The 21,847-nt window shown below is 32.8% G+C and overlaps 4 protein-coding genes across 9 annotated transcripts; 3 read left to right on the forward strand and 1 right to left on the reverse strand.

Annotated features, from left to right (window-relative positions):
• The first annotated feature begins 279 nt into the window (after positions 1–279).
• LOC100527710 (uncharacterized) lies at positions 280–3,239 on the forward strand. Of its 5 annotated transcripts, none has more exons than XM_006600092.4 (7): positions 288–524; positions 1,291–1,432; positions 1,830–2,019; positions 2,098–2,176; positions 2,261–2,372; positions 2,513–2,595; positions 2,819–3,239. In XM_006600092.4, the coding sequence occupies exons 1-7, from the start codon at positions 492–494 to the stop codon at positions 2,867–2,869; spliced, it is 690 nt and encodes a 229-aa protein (XP_006600155.1). In that variant the 5' UTR covers positions 288–491; the 3' UTR covers positions 2,870–3,239.
• Positions 3,240–3,896: 657 nt separating this feature from the next.
• Positions 3,897–9,431, reverse strand: LOC100805163 (tRNA 2'-phosphotransferase 1). Of its 2 annotated transcripts, XM_003550355.5 has the most exons (8): positions 9,163–9,431; positions 7,979–8,089; positions 7,514–7,661; positions 6,716–6,805; positions 5,653–5,707; positions 5,214–5,336; positions 4,351–4,407; positions 3,897–4,192 (listed from the first exon to the last, which is right to left on the reverse strand). In XM_003550355.5, the coding sequence occupies exons 1-8, from the start codon at positions 9,333–9,335 to the stop codon at positions 4,068–4,070; spliced, it is 882 nt and encodes a 293-aa protein (XP_003550403.2). In that variant the 5' UTR covers positions 9,336–9,431; the 3' UTR covers positions 3,897–4,067. The 2 variants fall into 2 exon arrangements, with proteins under 2 accessions (XP_003550403.2, XP_014625618.1); XM_014770132.3 differs by lacking the exons at positions 3,897–4,192; positions 4,351–4,407 and adding an exon at positions 4,414–4,718 and having other exon boundaries at positions 9,163–9,429.
• A 4,167-nt stretch (positions 9,432–13,598) lies between these two features.
• LOC100805703 (probable GTP-binding protein OBGC2) lies at positions 13,599–18,331 on the forward strand. The gene is made up of 10 exons (XM_003550356.5): positions 13,599–13,750; positions 13,826–14,292; positions 14,858–14,949; positions 15,390–15,473; positions 15,863–15,940; positions 16,305–16,505; positions 16,593–16,700; positions 17,324–17,398; positions 17,582–17,760; positions 17,931–18,331. The coding sequence occupies exons 1-10, from the start codon at positions 13,617–13,619 to the stop codon at positions 18,028–18,030; spliced, it is 1,518 nt and encodes a 505-aa protein (XP_003550404.2). The 5' UTR covers positions 13,599–13,616; the 3' UTR covers positions 18,031–18,331.
• A 1,550-nt stretch (positions 18,332–19,881) lies between these two features.
• Positions 19,882–21,628, forward strand: LOC100776824 (ethylene-responsive transcription factor ERF043). Its single transcript, XM_003549399.5, has one exon. It carries the CDS (start codon positions 20,412–20,414, stop codon positions 21,273–21,275), a length of 864 nt encoding a protein of 287 aa, XP_003549447.3. The 5' UTR covers positions 19,882–20,411; the 3' UTR covers positions 21,276–21,628.
• Positions 21,629–21,847: the final 219 nt, after the last annotated feature.

The following is a 21,847-nucleotide window of genomic DNA, read 5'->3' on the forward strand; positions in this document are numbered from 1 at the left end:
ATGTTGGCCGTTAGATTCTTATAGAGATTATTATTGATAAAATCACCGATGGAAACTTTTTTTCAATAATAACATAGTAACAAAAAAAACTATAATTAAAATGAGATATATTTTTTTTGTTACCTATAACAACGACAAACAAAACGTGAGAAAAGAAATATGTATAATAAAATTTAAAATTAGTAACAATATATTTCTTTCTTAAAATTTCTAGTTAATACTAGTTACTTACCGTTAATAAAATCTTAGTTGAGGACTTGAGGTTGAGGGTGCGGTGTCGTGTCGGCTTGTGGCGGCTTCTTCAGTTCCATACTTCTATTCCATTGGTACCCTTTTCTTTCTGCAGCTTATATATATATATATATATATATATATATAGACGTGTAGTAATATAGTTAGTAATAACCAATTACAATACCCTTTTCTTTCTTTTGTGTTTCTTGCTTTCTTCTTCTTCGCTTTCGTCCCTTTTCGGAGTATCCCTCCCAACCATGGACGTTGATCCTTGCCAATACGAACAAATTGTACGTTTCTTTTGCTTCTCCTTTACCTAATATTGCGCTTCCATTCCCCTTTTCTATTTCACTCTACTCTTCTTTCTTCGTTATATTTATATTGATGATTCTGGCTTCTCCTTTTGCAGCAAAGTAAGTCTAAAACGATTTTCATTTTTAATTCTATTCTATTCAATCCCTAGAATGTTTTGTTTGTGATGCATTGGTCTTGATAAGTCTCAAATCAATTGAAATTATGAACTTGTCATTTCATATGCACAGCCGGACTGCATTATTGTTCTCTGTGTAACCTGTTTGTATGTAGAAGGGTTTGTAGTAATTTATATGCTGTGTATATTTTGGGCGTTGCCATGGTATTTTTTTTTATTGAAATCTGATTCGTGCTTAAATATTTTTCTATCACGTGCTTAAATATCATATTTAAGTAAATAAGCTGTTGTTTTGAGGATTTTTGAAAACTCGAGCTAGTTGGGATTTGTTGAGGCTTGATTCTTTGTTGTTTCTGTGGATCCATTTTTCTACTTAATTCTATGATGGAAAATATTTCAATTTAAGCAGTTCCTTCTTAGCTGTGTTTTTTGAACTTGTTTTTTCTGAGAGAGAAAAAAAAACTGAATTTGAGCTCATGCAGCATTGCTACTTCTAAGATAACTGTTGTATATGTGGTTACTATTAGGTGCTTTATTGGTTTCTGTGTGTGGACAATTATGAATTCCGGGTTATATACTTATATTATTTCTCTTGTCCATAACTTTTGGTACTAATTTCTGTGCAGGCTATAAATGAAAAAGATGTCAACAACATCATTCTGTCATACCTTATACATAATTGCTACAAAGAGTCATCAGAGTCATTCATTTCTTGCACTGGGATGAAGCAGCCTGCAGATCATTTGGAGAACATGGAAAAAAGAAAAAGTAGGTTTTTATTGTTGTATTTCAGTTTAAAAGGTGGATTGAAGACCTTTGGTTGCTTGTGAATGTCATATTTTATTTGCTTGTGTACTTCAAACCCTGCTTAGTTGTCACTGTTGAGAGATTTGTATCATATAAACATGAGCATTGGATTACTGGACCTCAAATTGAAGGGTGCTGAATCAATTTTTGCTCTTAATGCCACTTGAAACATCTAATTGGGTTTTTGACAATGTTGTCTGAGTTTTGTCAAATATACTGTTTTCTTGCATACCTTTGAACTGACATATCTTGTTGCCTTCTCTTGACTTTTTAATATTTCTCCCCTCCTCTCCACTTGCAGAGGATGCTGGGGATTGCTTCCTAAATCTAAATTGTTTGTAATTGGAGCATATTATAGGTAGTAAGGCCTCCTTGATGGATAAATTTCATTCATCTTTAGGAATCTTTCACCATGCATTGGAGGGAAATGTACTTAAGGCGATTGAGCTCACAGGGCAGCTGGCACAGGATATTCTGGAGAACAATAATGATTTGCTGTTTGATCTTCTAAGCCTTCATTTTGTAGACCTTGTCTGCTCTAAGGAATGGTAAGATGAGATTAATTTTACTTCCAAGAGAGCATGTTGCAAACTTCTTGCTTTCATACAATCTCATGTTATTGGCAGGGCAGAAGCTTTGGAGTTTGCTCAGACCAAGTTGAGTCCTTTTAGTGTGAAGGAGCAGAAATATATGGAAAAAATAGAAGTATGTTTACCTTTTGCTAACAATTTATTGATACATGAGTGTGCTTTTAAGGTTCAAGTAAACATAAAGCTGCCCTTGATTCAGGGTTTTATGTCCCTTCTTGCTTATGAGAATCCAGTGGAATGCCCAATGTTTCATCTGATTGGCTTAGACTATCGGCAACAAGTTGTGGATAGTTTGAATCAAACTATTCTCGGTTGGTTAACTTCACTATACTCTGTATACTTAATATATATTTTATTGCAAATCTCAATACTTTGTTCTATCCCTGCTAAATATGATCTACAGTCTTTGTCTTTTTGTTTATTTTTTTCTGTTGATGTTGGTGATGGCCAGCACACTTTAACCTTCCCATCCACACTGCCATGGAGCGGCTTATACAACAGACCTCAGTAGTTAGACAATGCTTAAGCCTGGAGGTTAGGCAATTGATAATTTTCCTGTTTCAGTTTTAGTTTTCGATGGCAGCATATTTAAGCTTTGACACTAATTCTGTCCAACTGATAAACCATTTGTTTGCTCATCTATTTTTAAGAGCACGTAAGCACCCGCACACAAGTGCAACAAGAGATGTAACTACTTTATTGTCCACAAATTAATTAGTCAGTGTTTCAAACTGATTCCTTCATTTGCTCATTGCAGGATGGGGGGCCTCCACCATTTTCCTTGAAGGATATTCTTAAAAGTCAATGAAAAGCAGTTAAATATCCACTGGGATGTTGAGGAATGAAGCATGTGTACATTGTGCCTTTTTTGCCACATAAGGGATTGGTGCATGCATGATTTGATCACTAGTGTAAAGTTGTCTTCGTATACTTTTGTATAAATTTTTTGGTAGCAGGCTATCTAGATCTTTCGGGTCATATTGCATTCTTTAGGTATTAGTGTTCCATGAAAATGGAGAAAATTGCAATTCTACCGGATTAAGATAATATTTTCTTTCTGGGGAATTTGATCTAATTGTGGCCTTAAGATGTCGTCATTCTTCCATAGTTTTCCACATTTTAGATTGTATTCAACCCCTTGTGAGGTTTAGATGACAACCATATACATTTTTTTTCCATGCCCTAATTTTTTATGCAAAACGCATCTACATCTTTTTGGCTAAATGTTCGGAACATAAAAGAAAAAGATATGATAATTCAGGCACTCTCTAGTCAATCAATTAAATCAATTGATAAAAAAAAAAGTAAATTTGTACCATTTTGCTTCCTGACATTTGATTTTAAAAAAGTAATTTACTTATATATATATGAACTATTTTTAAAATTTTAGAAATATAAATATATTTTTTATTGTTTGATTATGTTAAAAATATTTGATTTTATCTCATGTTTTATTATTTATTTTTAAGCAAAAAAATGTTATTTAAAAAAAATGCATAAATACGAATGTGATACATGTCAACCCATGGGAGAAAGCTTGGCTGAGAAGTGGAACACACTCCTTCGAATATTATTGGTTAAAATAGATTAAAAAAAAACTATAAAATCTTTACACACATATATTGGTCAAAAATTGATTAAAAACTATAAAACTGATTAAGAGGGTAATTAGCATAATTTTGAAATAAGGATGAATAATTAAAAATTCAACAAGAAAATATAACTGATAATGTTACATAATGCTCTATCTTTACACACACACACACATATATATATATATATATATATATATTCATTCCGTCAAAAGAAAATCTTTACATATATATAACTCAATCTGGCAAAAAGAAAAACATAGTATATATAATTCAATGACCCAAAGTAAACTTAATCATTAAAAAAAACAAAAACTAGGAATCAAGTAGTAATTCTTGTGAGAGGTTTACACAATCATCTAGTAAACCTCAACGTACTGTGATCCTAAGTAAAAGCAAAATTGTAAGAGAACTTTAAAAAGGAATGGGCTGTCTGCTGGGCCATGATTCTATCTTTTCAAAATACTTGGCAGGAACAACACCATCAAAACCTTCCGTCAAGATCACCTTGTTGTCAGAAATGTAAAGCTTCATACCTTCTGAAATAGGATGAAAAAATATATAGAGAAGTAGCTATCAGTAGTCTTATTTGTTGTAGATTTTACTCACTATCAATAGACAACAAAAAATCCAACATTTCAAGATGAACTTGTAGACATTCAGTTCAGAACATGTTTGGAATATTGTCATATCATACCTTCTAATGCTTTTCTAACGTCTAGAAAGATCAGAACATTGACATCCTGCCTCATACCTGGAAAAATAGATGTAGATAATAAGTAACAGGCACACAAGAGGCCAGTCAAAGTACTAGAACTTACTGCAACTAATGAAATAACAGAAAACTAATAAAGATCACTCTACACATTAGGACTTGAAAAGCCGAGACGGTTTTCTTCAAAGAATTGAGTAAAATGGTCTATGCAACAACTATAATATTCTAAACAAATTTCAAAGGACACAGTAACTCCCTTGTCAGCCAAAAAAAGGGGATTTCCAATTCCGAGGTCTCCACCCTCCAACAGATAGGTTGCAAAGGGATAAAGTGATGCGAATAGATCCAAGCTGTGATCATTAATAGTAACTGTGAAAGATATTGTATTGCTAAATTGAAACAATTATCTATAATAGGATTGCAGAGAAATGATTAGTCACTAATAAAAAGCACTAAAGTATACAGGTATTTTGCTTCCAAGTTACTGACTTAACTAACCCATATTGAGACTTCGGAGGATGGACAAATTATTATTTGAATCTCTTTTATGAAATAAGTTTAAAATTTTTAATATTCCGGCTTTCGGGGGAAAACACACAAGTGAAAGGGTAGGAGGCAAAACAAGAAATTTTTCATTTGGATTCCACCTTTGGTACAAAGCTACATTATCAATTATAATAGACATCTTGATTGTCATTCCTTCGGTATTTTAAAGCTGAGAACCATACTAACATCCTTAATATTCCTGAAGGAAAATATACTTGCCTAACAAAAATAAAACAAAATATCTAAATTTAAATTTCAATAAGTAAATAGGATTCATTTTAAATAGTATATCACATTACCACTAATTACTTCTCCATCTGTTGGTAAACCACAAGAAAAATGAACATGCAATCTCTTCATGCGCTTCAGACCAGATCCTAGAATTGATTCCAGGTTCTTTCTGTAGGTTCCATGCACACAAACTGTATAGTGGCAAAATCAAGCATATGAAACAAATAAAATAGCAAAACAGAAGAAAAAAAAATCCAAATTTATAGAATGACTTGAAAAGACAGATATACAGCTCTTCAGTAATTAGAATTGTGTTCATAAAAGATAGAATATGCACTTCAGTAACCATAAATAGCAACATATCCGCCATTCAAAAGATAATTTTTAAATTATAAATATGTACATAACATAATAACATAACATTCAGAAGTGAATGCATTGCAATGTACAGTTTTCACCAAGACTCAAGTATATCATAAAAAAAATCCATCTCAAATAAATATGCACCTGGAAATTCTTCGGCTGAAAGGATTGGTTTCAACAAGCTTTCAGTTTCAACGGCCTGCAGACGAAAAGTCAATAATTGTACTGTAAGGGAATATACAGCCAATGGTTAAAAAAAATTAGCTCATTGACAGTAGAAACCATTAACTATTATCAACATTTCTCTGTTTTCAAGACAGAATATTAAGCTGTAACAATCCCAATTTCTAACTAGTGTTCATTCTGTTTCAATCCCTTGATGTTTTGCCTCCCTCAACCTTCAGGCAGTGTAGAACAGGACAGAACATAATACGTGAGTTATGTTCTATATGTTTGGTGTCTTTTAAAATGAGAACAGAGCATAGTAAGGTTAAAAATAGTGTTAGTTTGGTTCCACCTTGGAACCAAATAGAACAGACTGTTCCACTCCATTGTGTTCATATGCCTAAGGCTTTGTTTGGATAAACATCTCCATAAGCACTTATAGGAGAAGAAAATAAAAATATAAAGTGAATTAAGCTTCTTTCATAAGCTAAAATAAACTTATGTACTTGAATTTTACATAAGCTGATGTTTGCTCATGGAAGCTCAATGCATCTTACCTTCTTATTTTCTTTCCCTATAAATGCTTAAGGAGAAGTTTATCCAAATAGGACGTAAAACTACCGAACAATCTAAAGGCATAAAAGGAAAGGAACAATAGATCATGTTAGTTACATGACAAATATGTTTTATTTTCATTACTAACAATATCATATCTAAAGTGCTTTTGGACTTTATTTAACCATGAAAGCAATGGATATACTATGAAGTCATATTAGCAGTTCTTATAAAGAAAACAAAAAACTCAGGCAGTCAATAAAAGAAAGAGAGAATAAAGCAAGACATTAATCACTAGTAGAGTTTTTCATTAATGACATCTGAACATGACAATAGCTAAATCAATTAAACAGAAAATTCAGTGCATTAGGATTTGAATGCATTACAGAGAAATGACCTAATTACTTTAAGTTCTATTATTTCTTCAACACTTCAAATTTCAAGAGCAAATTGGATATGTCAACACTTGATAAAACGATTATTTTACCTTTACTGTGTGGCCTTGGTTTGCACGTATTAGTAGTTCCCCATTCTCTTCTAAGAGGCTAAACCGCTGCTTATTATCTTTTCGAACAGCCTGAGAATAACCAAGAGATATTTTAGAATAAAATGTTTTTCTTTCAGTTAATTCATATGATAATGAGATAGACTTTGCAACAAATACATTTAAGTATAATTTATATATAGAAGAGGTTAAGTAAGCATATGCATAAATAGTCATTCAAAACCAACATAACCTACAGACATTACATAGAATTAAGTTAAAATTAGAGTAGGTTAAAACCAGTCATACAACCAACAAATAAATTCTTTGGCTGATAAAAAAAAACACATGAAAATGCGTCTAGTCAATTTAATAAATTATTAACTTATAACAGAATTAGTTGCTGAAAGCAGAAAGAACGGATCAGGTAAATTCTTATGCTGTTAACCATATCCTGACGGCTTTTACAAGAGAAAGACAATTATCAATCTTCTAAATTTCTACCGAAGTGAGGAAGGAAACTATTAAATCAATACAAGGATAAAACGCGTAATAGTTTTCAAAGTTCAAAGTGTCAATATACACAATGCAATGAATTGATCTTTAATGCTTCATAACAATAAAAACCATATTGATGAGTCTAGCTAATATCAACTATATGACAGTTTTATATTTTCACCCAAATTCTTCTCAGATAATTTGACGCAAGAATCTAATGACAACAGAAATGGTATTGACACAGCAGCATAAAAAATGGAATGAACATGTGTTGAGAAGAAAACATATATGAAAACAACTGACCTCCCTAATATCATCAATAGTGTGCAATTTCAGTGGAATATTAGCAAATGTCTTCAGATTCAGCTTTAGCAAATCATTAACTTTTACATAACCATCACTCCGCATATTCAAATTCAATTCAGATGCCATATGCCGTAAAATTCGTGTCCTTCAGATATCAAACAGATAAATTGAGTGAAGTTTCTTCATACAAGAATCAATGACAAAACAGCTTATTTAAGACATATCACAAAGTTCATTCTCTCTGTTGTTCAAATCTGAAGGCAAAGACAATATTGCTTACAAGGTTTCCTTTGCCAAACTTCTTTCCACACATATAAAGAATAAGAATACCCACTTTGTGATTTGTAATACAAAAAGGAAAAAAAAAAATGAAACTCACATTTGGCAGCTCTGAAGAAAGGAAATAAAAGAGGAAATGTTTATGAAAAATAAAAAATGATTAGAGGGTCAGGTAATGCTTACAGGAGTCTACCAAGAGAATCAATTTTGTCCTTTCCTGAGCCACTCCCACCTCCACGCCCTCTTGTTCTCTCTCTATCATTTCTCATATCAAAAGCCTTTCCTCTGCCAGTGCTGCCCATAAAATATCAAAAAGCATAAACTTTCTACTTGATTCTGTAATCGTAGCTACTGAGTGAAGTGATAAATGCATAAAATGTAAAGCAATCAATGACACAGAAACTTATTCATAGTATTGAATCACAAGCATGGAGTAGGAATTCCTGCAAATCCAATCCATTTCCTTTGTTTTCAGCTATAGTTGCCACCTGTCCTTGTAACCAACTTGACAGAGTCAACACACAACTCAACAGTCATCACATTACCTCACCTCTCCCATTAAAATAGACCTCGTCCTCGAGGTCAAAGTTAGGATAGTGCAGCCAGAGGCAGGAGCAAAGTCCCAAAGTGAGTTGTATCATGCCAAGCCCGTCCCCATAGAATAAGAGTTACAAACTTACAGTATACCGACTCCATAAGTCGTATCAAAGCATGCCCACAATTCTCTTTACTGTAATCACTTACGCAGAAGTGATGTAATCACAGCATTGCAACAGCGCGTCTTGAGCTTCAATCATCAAGAGTTTTGTACATAACTACATCTCACTAGAACACAACAACATGAGTGCATCATTTTCCAATAGAATCTATGGATCACCAACACCAACCATGCAAAGCCAACACAACCCCTCTATTCCACCTCCTTGAGTAGTGAAAACATCAAAATGCTCAATCACATTCGGCCCTTGATTAATTACAGCCCCCAAGAATTCATCCACAACAGAAAGATAGTCATCTCCAAATACAACTGGTATAGCCACAATCCCAAATATAAAGAATCACGTAGTTTCTCATTGCAAGTACCAATATTAACCATGAAAAGGAATTCTAGTAGCATAAAATTGAGTCAACAAACCAAGCAACACACACTATGGGCACAAAATCTAAACCTTTTCAATTCAGAATCCAATTTCCTAAACCAATCAAACCCTTAAAAATTCACAACATTTCAACAGAGACATTAAAATTTCAAACACTGCCCCTTGATTTTGTTGTATCAATTCAAGACTGAAAATAAAAAACAACGAGTTTGATAACAAAAAGAGAAAGGAAACTCGTGAATTCCGAGGAAGAAGAGAGAGGAAAACCTCGGAGAGGCGTGAGCGTACGAGGAGAAGGGGTTGCTGCGGGCATTGTTGTCCATTGGAGCTGAGGCACCGAGCCTGTGAAGCAGAGAGAGGAATATGGGAGTGACACGTGGACGCAGGAGAGCGCAGTGGCGTAAAATATTGGTGCTGCTGTTGGTCACTGAAGCAAACATGGATTGGATTGGAATTTTGAGAAGAGTAGAATGTGGAAGAAGCGGTGTACAAGTATGAGGTTTTTGCAACGGTGGAGAAAGAGTCTTTACCCTCTTACCCTCAAAAAATAAGTTTATATTCATATATTTATTACCATTAACGTTTGTGTACTTGATCAACTTGTTCAAAATTTAAATTCTTATTAAAAATAAACTGTATTAGGAAAAAATATTTAGGTTGTGTCCAATATCATTGATTTTGTATGAATTATGGACTATGGAGCAATGCTAGCTGAAATTGACTACACTTTCTGAATTTTGGTAATCATCATGAAATTGTGATATATAAAAGTTACCTTAAGGAAAAGTTGTTAGATTCTGAGGTCATATTAATGGGAAGAAAAACACGTAGGACTTTTTTTATATGATAAAGCATATTATAGGAAATAAGCAAAGCTTCAGTAAAAAAAATAAAAAATAAAGTAAGCAAAGCTCCTTTATACGAAGGAAGCATTGGAGATTTATTTATTAAGGTGACACAAGATGTATATGAGGCATGTATTCATTTTGAAAATGCACGAAATTTGAATTTCGAATTAAGACTGTTTCGAATTTTGAAGATGTATATTCAGAAGTAAGCTGTTTCGAATTTTGAAATATAAGTTGAAGTAGTTATACAAGAATTTACATGAAGTCATTAAATAATATTATATTTGTGTATTCTAGAACATTGTTGTATAGTGTTAAAAATCATAGAATTCCATTGTTAATATTATCACTTAATTATTGGTTCAGAAGGTCATTTTTCGATGGATTAAATTATTATCACTTAATTTCTTAAATATCAACAATGTTGCACATCAAAATTTGTTATTGGTTCAGAAGGTCATTGTATATATATTTATTATCACTTTTTAATGAATTTATGTTTCTTTATTTTGATACATATTCGGTATTTCAATTTCTACTTCTAGTTATCATTAGAATTATTATTCAAATCTAATGATTATCAAGATTAACTTTTAAATCGAAAATACTATTATTAAATCTACTTAGAAACTATCATACAAATCACTATATGATACAATTATAATTATCTATGGATATTTTTTTTTATCAAAATTAGTATCACCATATGTATTAAATATTAAACAATTTCCTGATAAGTTGAAAACTACAGAATTGTTTGTTTGATATAAAAATAACTTATAATTGAAAATGAATTGTATGTCTCATTTTTAAATATTTATTTATTAATAGAATCATTTTAGTGAACATTGATCCTTCATAATAATAAACTACCTTTGAAGAAATAAATATAATTTCCATGATTAACACCTCAATCACTTATTTTATTCCCTATAAAAAAAATATTATTTTTATCTATCTAAAATTTGAAATTAGTGTTATTTTCTCTATAAAATGAGAAAATTCTTATTTGAGTCGGTGTAAGATATTTTTCTTTAATTTTCATCCTCCAAAATCAGAAATTACTATTTTTTCCTGCTCTAATATTGAGTTTAGGATAGATAAGTCCTTCCATTTTTTTATTTAATGTAAGCTCTACATATGTATTTATATTTAACTATTACTTAATTTTTATAAATTTTAAAAATATCATTTAAAGAAAACTTACAGATATACTTCTTAATACAGGCTTCAATATTTTTTACAATTTTTTTTATAAAATTCACTATCAACAATAAAAGTATGATGAAGAAAGAGAACAATAGTGTGTTATAAGCAATTCAAAGATCAACAAGACGGTGGAATTATAAGGTATAAGGAATGAAAATAACATGAGAAGTGAAAAGGAACAAAAGAGAGTATAAAATTTAGTTGTTTGATTAAGGTAACAGAATATAAAACAGATGAAATATTTAAATGAAAATTGATTGAGAGATAAAAAAAAAGAAATAACTTGATTAATGTAATTCCTATTATACCCCTCACTGAATACATAGTTTTCTCCTTTATTTTTTATAACAAAATTGTTTTAGTAAATTTATTAAAATCGGTAGCATACAATCGATTATACTTTTCTGTAAGTGAATCCCAATTGGGTAATAATTGATTTTGGTGCTGGGGTGTTCTTTGTTCGGTCCATTCAGAAAAAAAAAATTATACTTTTTGTATAATTAATTATATGCCACTTTCAAAGCAATTTAGTTAACAGTGGCCAAAAAAGACAGAAAAAAGTGTGATGCATGATGAACATGGGGTTACCAACGAAAGGATCAGCTTAAGGCACAACAACAGCAAAAGAAAAAAAAGGAAGAAGGGTTACTTTTGTTAATTTGAGCAAAAAAAACGTCTCCCTCTTTTTCTTCTTCTTCTTCAGAAACGTCTCTGTCTTTCATTTTACTATAACTTTCTTTCTTTTCACCTCATTTTGAGATGAAAAGCTAACACAGGACCCACTTACTTTTTTTAATCTTTCACACTAATTTATTTCTATCAAACAGACGTGACTTTTTACTTTTATCTTATTTTATCTCAAATCACTTTGAACTCTCTTTCGGTCTCTTAAACCAAACACTACCCAACGAAAATTAAGAATGAAGTGAAAAGCAGCGAGGTGTTGATGGACGGTGATGTTTAATTTTATAATCTTTATGTATTTTTTTAAATTAAAAAAATAACTTTAAAATAAATGTTTTTTATATAAATATATTTTTAATAAGTAAATAAAATTTATTTCTTAAAATAAATAAATAGAAAATCACTTTTTTAAAGTATAAACAATTTAAAAAAACATACTGAAAAAATAAAAAAAATTCTTATTTTATTAATATAAGTATTTTTAACAAATAAGTTTAAATAAATCCAATTCTGATCTCATTTCATATTTGCTTGTGGGATCTTAACCAACACAAATTCATTGTTAAGGTTAAGCCAATTCAATTTCCCAATAATGTAAAAATTTATTTTTATATTTTTTTAAAATGAAATTTTAATATTAAATTTTATAGAAAATAAAAACTATGTAATTAAAAATATGTTTAATGATTTACAATACAAATATTGACTGTTTTGATCAGATTTTGTTTCCTGACAACGCTAATAATGTTTTTAGATTGTCACCAACTAAAATTTAAAATGACAAAAATATTTTTGGTTGATGTCATGCAAAAAATCTTGACTAAGAAAATCTTGATTGATGTCTATAAAAAAATAGCTTGTGTCCTAAAAATCTTGGTTAAGAGTTAAAGTTGCAAGCAAAAATATGAGTGAGAGTAGTCATCTCTCCAAAAAAATTTCAAATTATTTAATTTTTAGAATTAGAAATCCCACCATTTTAATTAATCAAAATACTAATATTGTAGTTCCCTTTCAAATATTCTATCACAAGTTATTTTGTCATAATCATTTTAAATTTCCTAAAAAATGAATTCTCTTGCTTAATTGACACATTCAAACCCACAATAATTTAAATAGAAATTTAGAATGGGCTGGTATTGTAATTTTTTTTTGGTGTTTATTGGATCATATATTTTTTTGTAACGCTATGTAATCTTGAATGATTATATAGTAAGATTATTAATTTTTATAATAATTTTAAAAAAGTTTATAATAAATTACTTTAAAACTTTTATATAGAATGTCAGTTAAATCAAAATTCTCGATTTTAAAAAAACAAGGTGATTAAATATCTCTATTTTATAAAAAACTTCGTACCCCATTACCTAGAGGCTCTTCACAATACAGCATAAAAATTATGAATTGAATAAAATATGAGAGATTAAAATTATATTTTAACTTATATTATTAGTATAATTTTTTGTATTATCAACTAATCATAAATTATTTTATATATAATTACTAAATTAATTATTATTAGATAAATGTGTAAATTTTTGGTTAAAAAAAGGAATGACACTAGAGGACTTAAAATAACTTACACAACTTCCTCAATCAATTGAGTTTAACCATGATAATTGCAAATAATTTGGGGAGATTATAATCTCTAATTTCAGTGTTTTCATGTTTAAAAAAATTGTTTACAAAACAATCTAGATGTTTGATAACACAACTAAAATTTAGAAGAAGAAAAAATCTTCTAAAACATAAGCTAATTTTTTAAATATGATTATTTTTCAAAAAAAAATAAATTCTTCTTTTCAGTTGCTTCCATGGTCTCTTATTATGTCAAATTGGATTATTTTATTACATTCAAACAAGATTAATTATTTTAAAATATTTTTTTCAGTAAACTTATTTTTGAAAAATAACAACAATCAAGTGTAAATATAATCGATTATTAGAAAAATTTAATTTACGTAACTATCCCATAAAAATGAAATGGGGTTTCTCGAAAGAATCAGTTACTCACACTCCGTTGGTTCCTCTTGTACCGAAATTCGGATAATGGTGTCTCTAATTTCAACATCTCCACCTTCTTCATCTTTCAACATTCATCCCTTCTTCTCTCCAAGGTACTACTCACTCACTCATTCATTCATTCTTCTTCTCTCTCTTTATTAATTAACACTGTCCGCTACGTATAAAAGGGGCGTCCAATTCAGACACAACTGCGTAAATTACAAACGGAAAACGGTACGGTGCGCCGTCACCAGCGCCGACGCATCTCCTCCGCCGTCAACGTCGTTGGCCAAGGAACCTCACAAATACTTCGACCACGTCATCATCACCGTTCGCGCCGGTGACGGCGGCCACGGCGCGGTGCTGAATCAGCAGCAGCAGCAGCAGCAGCAGCAGCAGCAAGGAAAAACGAAGTTGAAGAAAGGGAAAGGCTCGTTGAAGAGGGACTTCGACGGATCCCTCATTCTCCCCATGGGTGGCCACGGAGGTGACGTCGTGCTCTACGCCGACGAGTCCAAAGACACGCTGCTGGAGTTTCACAACAAAGGCCGCTACCACGCCAAACGCGGTGGCAACGTTGATGCCATGGGCGTTTTGACTTCGATGCTTCGCGATGGACTTGCTGCACCGACGCTGCGTATTGCTGTTCCTGTAGGTTTGTATGCTCTGGTTTTGTGTTTTAATCTATTTCGTCAATATAAAGGAGGTTTAATTATAAAATTGGTCCCTTAATTATAATTAAAAGTTCAATTGGTCCTTCAATTATTAAAAATCCCAATCAGGTCTTCCAATTGGTTAAAAACACTACACATTAGTTTGGTTGTAGTGTTTTCAAATAATCGGAGCACCTGATTGAACTAACCAAGTTGGCGGAAATAAATGATACAATTGTAGTGTTTTTGAACAATTGAAGGACTTGATTAAACTTTTTAATAATGGAGGGACTTAATTGAAGTGTTTCTAAAGGACCAGATTGAACTTTTGATAATTAAGGGATCCAATTGAACTTTTAATTATAATTAAGAGACGAATTATATAATTAAGCCTATAGACTATAAACAAACTTGTTAGAAGTATTTCATTTTGAACCTCTATGATTAGCTTTGTCACATTAGAAAATGGAAATATTTCATTCTGGTTCTTTTTTTTTTTTTTTTTTGCAAGGGAGATGGTAAAAGCCTCTGAAGAATTCAATTTGATCGTGTTTATAAATGTAACAGGTACAGTTGTGAAAAGCAAACGAGGGAAGATGTTGGCTGATCTAGCACAACCTTGGGATGAAGTTCTTGTTGCGAGGGGAGGACAAGGAGGGGTACTATACATACATATTTAAAATTCTTTTAAAATCTGTTTCTTTTTTTTTTTTTTTTTGTAATTGAGTTATGAATCGGGCTCATTTAATCCATTAAAGGCATTGCTGGATTGTTTACTGGTGTTAGATAAGTTGTACTAGTTCAGATTGGTGATAAAATAAAATAATTAGACCCTTGGAGTTCATATATACATATAAATAATTTTGGCACAACAGTAAAGTTGCTGCCTTATGACCTTTTTTGTAAGTCATGGGTTTAAATCCTGGAAATGGTCTCTTTGGTTGTGGGGGTAAGGATGCATACATCTACCCTCCTTAGACCCCGTTAGGTTGGAACATTGTGCGCTGGGCTGCCCTTTTTATTCATGGCATATACCTATTTCCAGTTTGTTATTGTTGTACTTTACACCTGAATTGAATTTTCTTTTTTGCCTACCCAGATTAGCTTGTTAGAAATGCCACAGCATAAAAGGAAAAAGATGATGGCTCTGACAACTAATGTGATGAGAGATGACTCGGACAAGGTAAAGCTTATTGTGTATGGAATATTTCCCATAGTGTCATCCTTGGTATCAGTAGTAGCCTCTTGTAGTTACAAATCTGTGCAAATTGAATACTCTATACAAGGATATAATCAACAAGGTTCTTCTCTTGCTGTTCCTGTTTAATCAAAGTTTATTTGAATATTGCAGTACAGAATGAGTGACCAATTATTTTGTCCAAGATGCATGCTCATTTGTCACTATTTTTGCTGTGGGTCTCTAGATATATGATTTTAAATTATCAATTCTAATATTGGGCTTTGTCTGGAATCTGGAAACAGTAGACCAGTAGGATTTGAAATTTCCTCATTAGCAAGTTGTGTTCCTACCTCACCATAAGATATAACATTATCATTTTAAAACTTTTACAGGTTTTAATTCACGGTCAACCTGGGGAGGAAGTTAAGCTGGAGTTGATCCTACGAGTTGTTGCTGACGTTGGTCTGATTGTAAGTTTTGCATCTATACATAATGCCCTATTTATATAGCAATAGGTTGTCTCACTTTTATCTTTATAATAACTATATATTGTGTCTTGATGTTGATGAATCTTATCTCTATATCAAGGAAGATAATTTTTTCATTGCTGGGAAACTAAAATATTGGTTTTACCATGGCTTGGAGTTTGTGAAAGATGACAAGGAGTGGTGTACTAGATCTTCAGTGTTTTTTTCTTCTTTTTTTTCTCTCTCTGTTGTATGAGAACATTTGTTTGTTTAGTGAACAAAGGTCAATTGTAATTGGTTGTTTCTTACTCTTTGTCCTCCAGATGTTTTCATTATTTGCTCAAAGACCAAGTTAATCTTATTGTAGGGACTTCCAAATGCTGGGAAATCAACACTTCTGGCAGCCATTACACTTGCAAAACCCGATATTGCTGATTATCCTTTTACAACATTAATGCCAAATCTTGGACGCCTTGGTGGTGATCCCAGCTTGGGGGCAGGAATGTATTCATCTGAAGCCACATTGGCAGATTTGCCTGGTCTTATAGAAGGTGCTCACTTAGGAAAGGTATCAAATATTTTTGTTCTTGTCAAATGTCCCCATTTTAAACCATTGAGATGCTAAATATGAAGGCTTTTTGTCTTTCGCATTCAGGGTCTTGGTCGTAATTTTTTGAGGCACCTCAGGAGGACCCGGCTATTGGTCCATGTTGTTGATGCTGCCACTGAGAATCCTATAAATGACTACAGAACTGTCAGAGAAGTATGTATTTTACCTTTTATGATTGAATATATTTTTTATCCATTCAGACTTGGGTGTTTTATTGGTTCAACAGCTTTATTTGAAGTTGTAGGTTATTGATTTTATAACCAATTAGAAGGGAGTTTTACTTGGAAAATTTATCTTATTATCTCTGATTAATTTCGTCTTAAAAATCATCTACTTGTAAGTAAGATGTTTACTCCTTTTAACCATTGGTCTTCCAATCTTATGGAGTACTTTGGTTAATATGGGTTGGGTATCTTTATCTTATGTGGTGGGGTCCTGATTGGGTTTTCCTTTGTTTTTGGAGGGTGACACTGTAGGTGTCTTGTACTTGTGTATATCTCACCAGTACCTCTGGTACTGCTGTGTTTTTTATTAATAATATATATTTTCTGCCTTCCAAAAAAAAAAAAGATGTTTTATTGTTGATGATCACAACTCTGTTGTTTGTCTTTGGTATTTTGAGTTAGCTAGGCAAAGTATGCAAATAAATCTCTCATTTAACGTGCAGAAAATAATCTGTGGTCAGACCAATTTTTCTTGTTGAAATGAGTTTCCCTTTCTTATCTGTTTTTAATCCTGCTCATGCTCTCACCATGACAATTCTTCTGTTTTTGCAGGAGTTGCGCATGTATAATCCTGAGTACCTTGATCGACCATACGTTGTAATTTTGAATAAGATTGACCTACCAGAGGTATGTGGCGTTGGAGCCTCTATGTGGGTTACATGTTATCTTTTAATTTCCTTTTATTTTGAAAAGGGAGGGACTGTGCATCCTCCGGTCGGTGATTGTGTGATTTGGCGAGGGTCATGTATGTTCAAGAAAAAGTTAAAATTATGTCACGTAACAAGCATTTTCACCTAATTTTAATTTTAGGCAAAGGACAAACTTCCATCATTGACTCAAGAAATTATGAGAATTGGCAACGATGGTGCTGCTTCCGATCCAAAACCTAGCCCTGAAGTTCTAGATCCATTGTCTGATGAAACTGACAGGAAGGAAAAAAGACTTGAGGACTATCCACGACCTCTCTCTGTTGTTGGAGTTAGCGTTCTGTAAGTGCTTGACAGTTTGTTTTATATTTTATTTTTTAAAGTGTTTTTCTTCTTCACACGTGTAGTAATTGTGTAGACAATTTATTATATTATACTTTATTATATTACATTACATTATAGTTTTGATAGTACCCTCATTGGCTTTGGTAAAAATTTTTTGTTGCTTGCAGAAAGGGTATCAGGATTAACGAGATGTTAAAGGAGATAAGGTCGGCTTTAAGGAAGTGCTCAGATTCCAAAGAAGCATTGTCTTTCAGCGTGCCACCTTGAGAATCATGTGCTATTATGCTTTCTTAGAAAATGTTACAGTTCAACGAGGCTTTTTTTTGGCAAAGATTACACGTAAATTGGTTCTGGTATTAATTTGGCTTTACCAGAGAACAGAGATTAAGAGAATTATTACCTGAGTTCGTTGTAGAGAAATACTCGTGAGTCTGATAGTCCAAGTTCCTCGAACTGATGTTGTTGTAAGCATCAATTTGGCAATTTGATATGATAAGTTACATCATATCATCTGGAGTAAAAATGTAAAAGATATATGCAATTTCTATGTCAAATATTACTGCAAGAATCTACTAGTCCCATGCTGGCATGGTAAATATTATGAGAGACAATGTCGTGTATGGATTTGGATTCTCTGCATTCACGCAGTCATTATTATGGACTGTTTGATAATCAGACGGTTAGTATTCTAAAGGTATTTTTTGAGTTGAATTTACTGAATTATTTATAAACCGTTAAATCTTTCATCAGACGGTTCTAATTGTCTGACTGCTTGAATATGTGATTTTTCCGACCGCAGGGAATTCGGATCTGTCGTGTATAATGGAAGTCTTTGTGTATGCCCTCTCACTTGCTATGTTAATCTTCTAGATAAATTGTTAGTACAAACAAAACAACCTAAGCTGGGGTATTGAGTTGTGTACCAGTTAAAGCCATTTTTTACTTGTACTTGGCTTCATTGGGACTTCCATGACACCTTAGCAATGCCAATTCATGGATCTCTATGAGTTGCTTACTCATGTGAACATGAACGATATTTGCCCTGCGTCTATGCAACGTGTTAATTGTTTTCATATAACTGGCAAATGGTAGTTTTGCCAGCTAGAAGCAAAAATAGTGCTTATCAGCCTTACTTTTGAGTAGAATGCTTGGAATATAGTGTAACTGCACATTTGGACAGACATGGCAAAACAAACAAATGTAAAGTTAGGAGATAAACTTAATACCCTGGAGTCATGGTTTTGGAAACCTCAAAATTGGACAAAAGAGGAATGACTTGTACTTGTAACTGTTCTTTGCTGATACCCTCTACCGTACACACTACACAGAGTTACACCAAAGCGTGCTGTGCACTCTTCCCAGATAAATTAGAATGGCCTTGGTGTATACAAGTATTAAATGCAGGTATTAAATTAATATAGTATAATATATCTATACTAATTAATAACCAGTTTCTCCATCCACCGCTGTTACCTTTGTGGTTAAAGCTTTGTCAAAGGGACCCCTATTGTTATGACACCAAGCCACTTGAGTTTTTCTTACTTTTAAGTATTAATAGTAAATATTAATATTTTTAATAAAACTAATAAATTCATAATTATCGATAAAAAAAACTAAATTTTGAAGAGATGTTCTGCATATTTCTTTTATATTTAGACTTCCCAAGGATATTCCTTACCGGTGCTTAGAGGAACCACTTTTTTTATTTATTTTACAAACAAAAGAAATTAAAAAGGTACTTACTGACTAGTGTGAATGTGTGGGTGCAAAAAATGCACATAAATGAAAATAGTAACACAACATAAAATGTCTATCAACTTTGGTAAACTGACACGTGGTGCAAGTGGCACTTGTGATGTCTCAGTCCATTTGATCTGGTTTTGGCTCTTTTAAGGTAATACTAATACTGGTGACTGTTTCCAATTCCACACTCTGAAAATCAACTAGGATTATCAGTTTCTCTGGCTTTTTTTTTTTTTTGTTATTGTCAGTCATTTCATGTGATTAAATTTTTATTTCCTGGTCATAGTTATCTTGAACCGTACGCGTTTCCTCCAAAAGTCACCGCACCCATCCTCTAGTAAATTGCTAAATATCCAAATCCAAATTAAACCCAAAGAAAAAAACAAATAGCATTTAACAGATAAACACCCATTTATTCAAAAGAAACCGCTTTCTCTCTCCCCACTGCTTTTAATTTCCCATCCCTTATCTTTCATTATTTTTATTCTGCATTCATGGCCTCATTTATTTCACACAATAAATATATGAAAAGAAAAAGAAAAAAAAAAGGGAAATCAAGTTAAGATTTTTTTCTCTCTCGATTGTTCGCCACCTGAGTTTGTATGCAAACAAAGGCACGAGCCAAGTGTGTAGAAGAGAAACCAACAGTGAGGCTCATAGTTGACACGATTAGCCTGGTTCATCATGCCAAGTAGCTACTTAACTCCACTAAGGGCCACGTTTCAAACACTTGGGATTACTATTTACTCTCTCTCACATTTCTCATCTCAAAATAATATAAATACCTGCATTCCCATATCTCTCACAACAAAAACAAAAACAAAAACCCTTCTCTCTTTTCTCTCTCTCTCTCTCTTTTAGTAACTCCCCTAGTTTGTTACAAATATTTGTCCATAGTGTGTGCAATGCTGAAATCAGGCATGGGAATTCAGGAGAGAAAGAAGGTGAAGAAACCTGCACAAGCCAGTTCCAGAAAGGGGTGTATGAGAGGGAAAGGTGGCCCTGAGAATGCTACTTGCACCTACAAAGGTGTGAGGCAAAGAACCTGGGGAAAATGGGTTGCTGAAATACGTGAACCCAACCGTGGTGCAAGGCTCTGGCTTGGAACCTTTGACACCGCTCGTGAGGCTGCTTTGGCCTATGATGCTGCTGCCAGAAAGCTTTATGGACCTGATGCAAAACTCAACCTCCCAGAACTCTCTGTGCCTTATGCTGCTGGAGTGATGAATCCTTCTCACATGCAACAACAGCAACAGCAACAGCAACAACCTCAGGTTCCCCAAATGATGATGCAACAACAACAGCCTCTCGTGCACCCTACCTTTGACCTTGTCAATGTCACTCCTCATTCTGATTTCAACAACAACAGCATCAACATCCTCAACAACAACCCCGTGGTCTCTTCCATGGCTTCTTCTTTTCTTGCAGATGCAGCAGCACCCGTGTATACCAGCTGCGACTCTATTGTCTCTCTTCCGTTGTCTGCAACCAATTACACCACCAACAACACGGTGCCGATGGAAATGGACGGCTACTACTATTCCTCCATCGCTGTGGAGAGCAAGGAGGACGACATGTTTCGCCCCTTCTGGGGTCCAACAATGGACGACACCATGCCTGTGTCTGATGAGTCCATCTGGACTGAAGCTGCTATGTCTCTTGATTATCCTATTGTTGGAGGAGGAGGCGGGTTCGGTAACAACCGAAAATTCTTCTTTGGAGAAGCTACTGCGTGGGACTCCCTGCAAACTCCTTCTTTCTGCATGTAAATTGTCATCGGATGAAAGAGACAGACAGTATAGCAATAAAGTATTATGTCTGTGATAGTGAATATCTTACATCATCATCTGGATTATCACCTTTCATCATCTCCTGGACAGTCTTTGATATATACATAAAAGAGATATGTGTATATATAAAAGTGTGTACAAAACTATGGGGATTAATTGGGGGTGTCAAGTATATAGATTTATGATTAGCCAGTATATATATTACTTAGATGATAATATATATTTACATCTTATAGTTAAAAACTTTGTCTGGAGGACGTCGTGGAGTAGCATGGCATGGATCATCTATTGTATTGCTAGAATATTATTATAAAAATATATTATTAGTAGTATATATATATATTACTTTCTTGATTTTATATCTCTATCTTAAACTTTAACTTGAAAGTTACCCTATTATATAACTCTTATATCAATGTGTAAGTGACATTATTTATTTCTTGTATCAGTATGAAAGGTAAATAATTCGTAAATAAGGAGTAATATAAATCATATTATAATAATCACATGCAGTTCCTATTTTCTAAGTCTTGGTAAATAATACCTAGATA

This window comes from Glycine max, chromosome 17 (assembly GCF_000004515.6).
Source record: "Glycine max cultivar Williams 82 chromosome 17, Glycine_max_v4.0, whole genome shotgun sequence".
In the NCBI taxonomy this organism is placed as follows: Eukaryota; Viridiplantae; Streptophyta; class Magnoliopsida; order Fabales; family Fabaceae; genus Glycine; species Glycine max.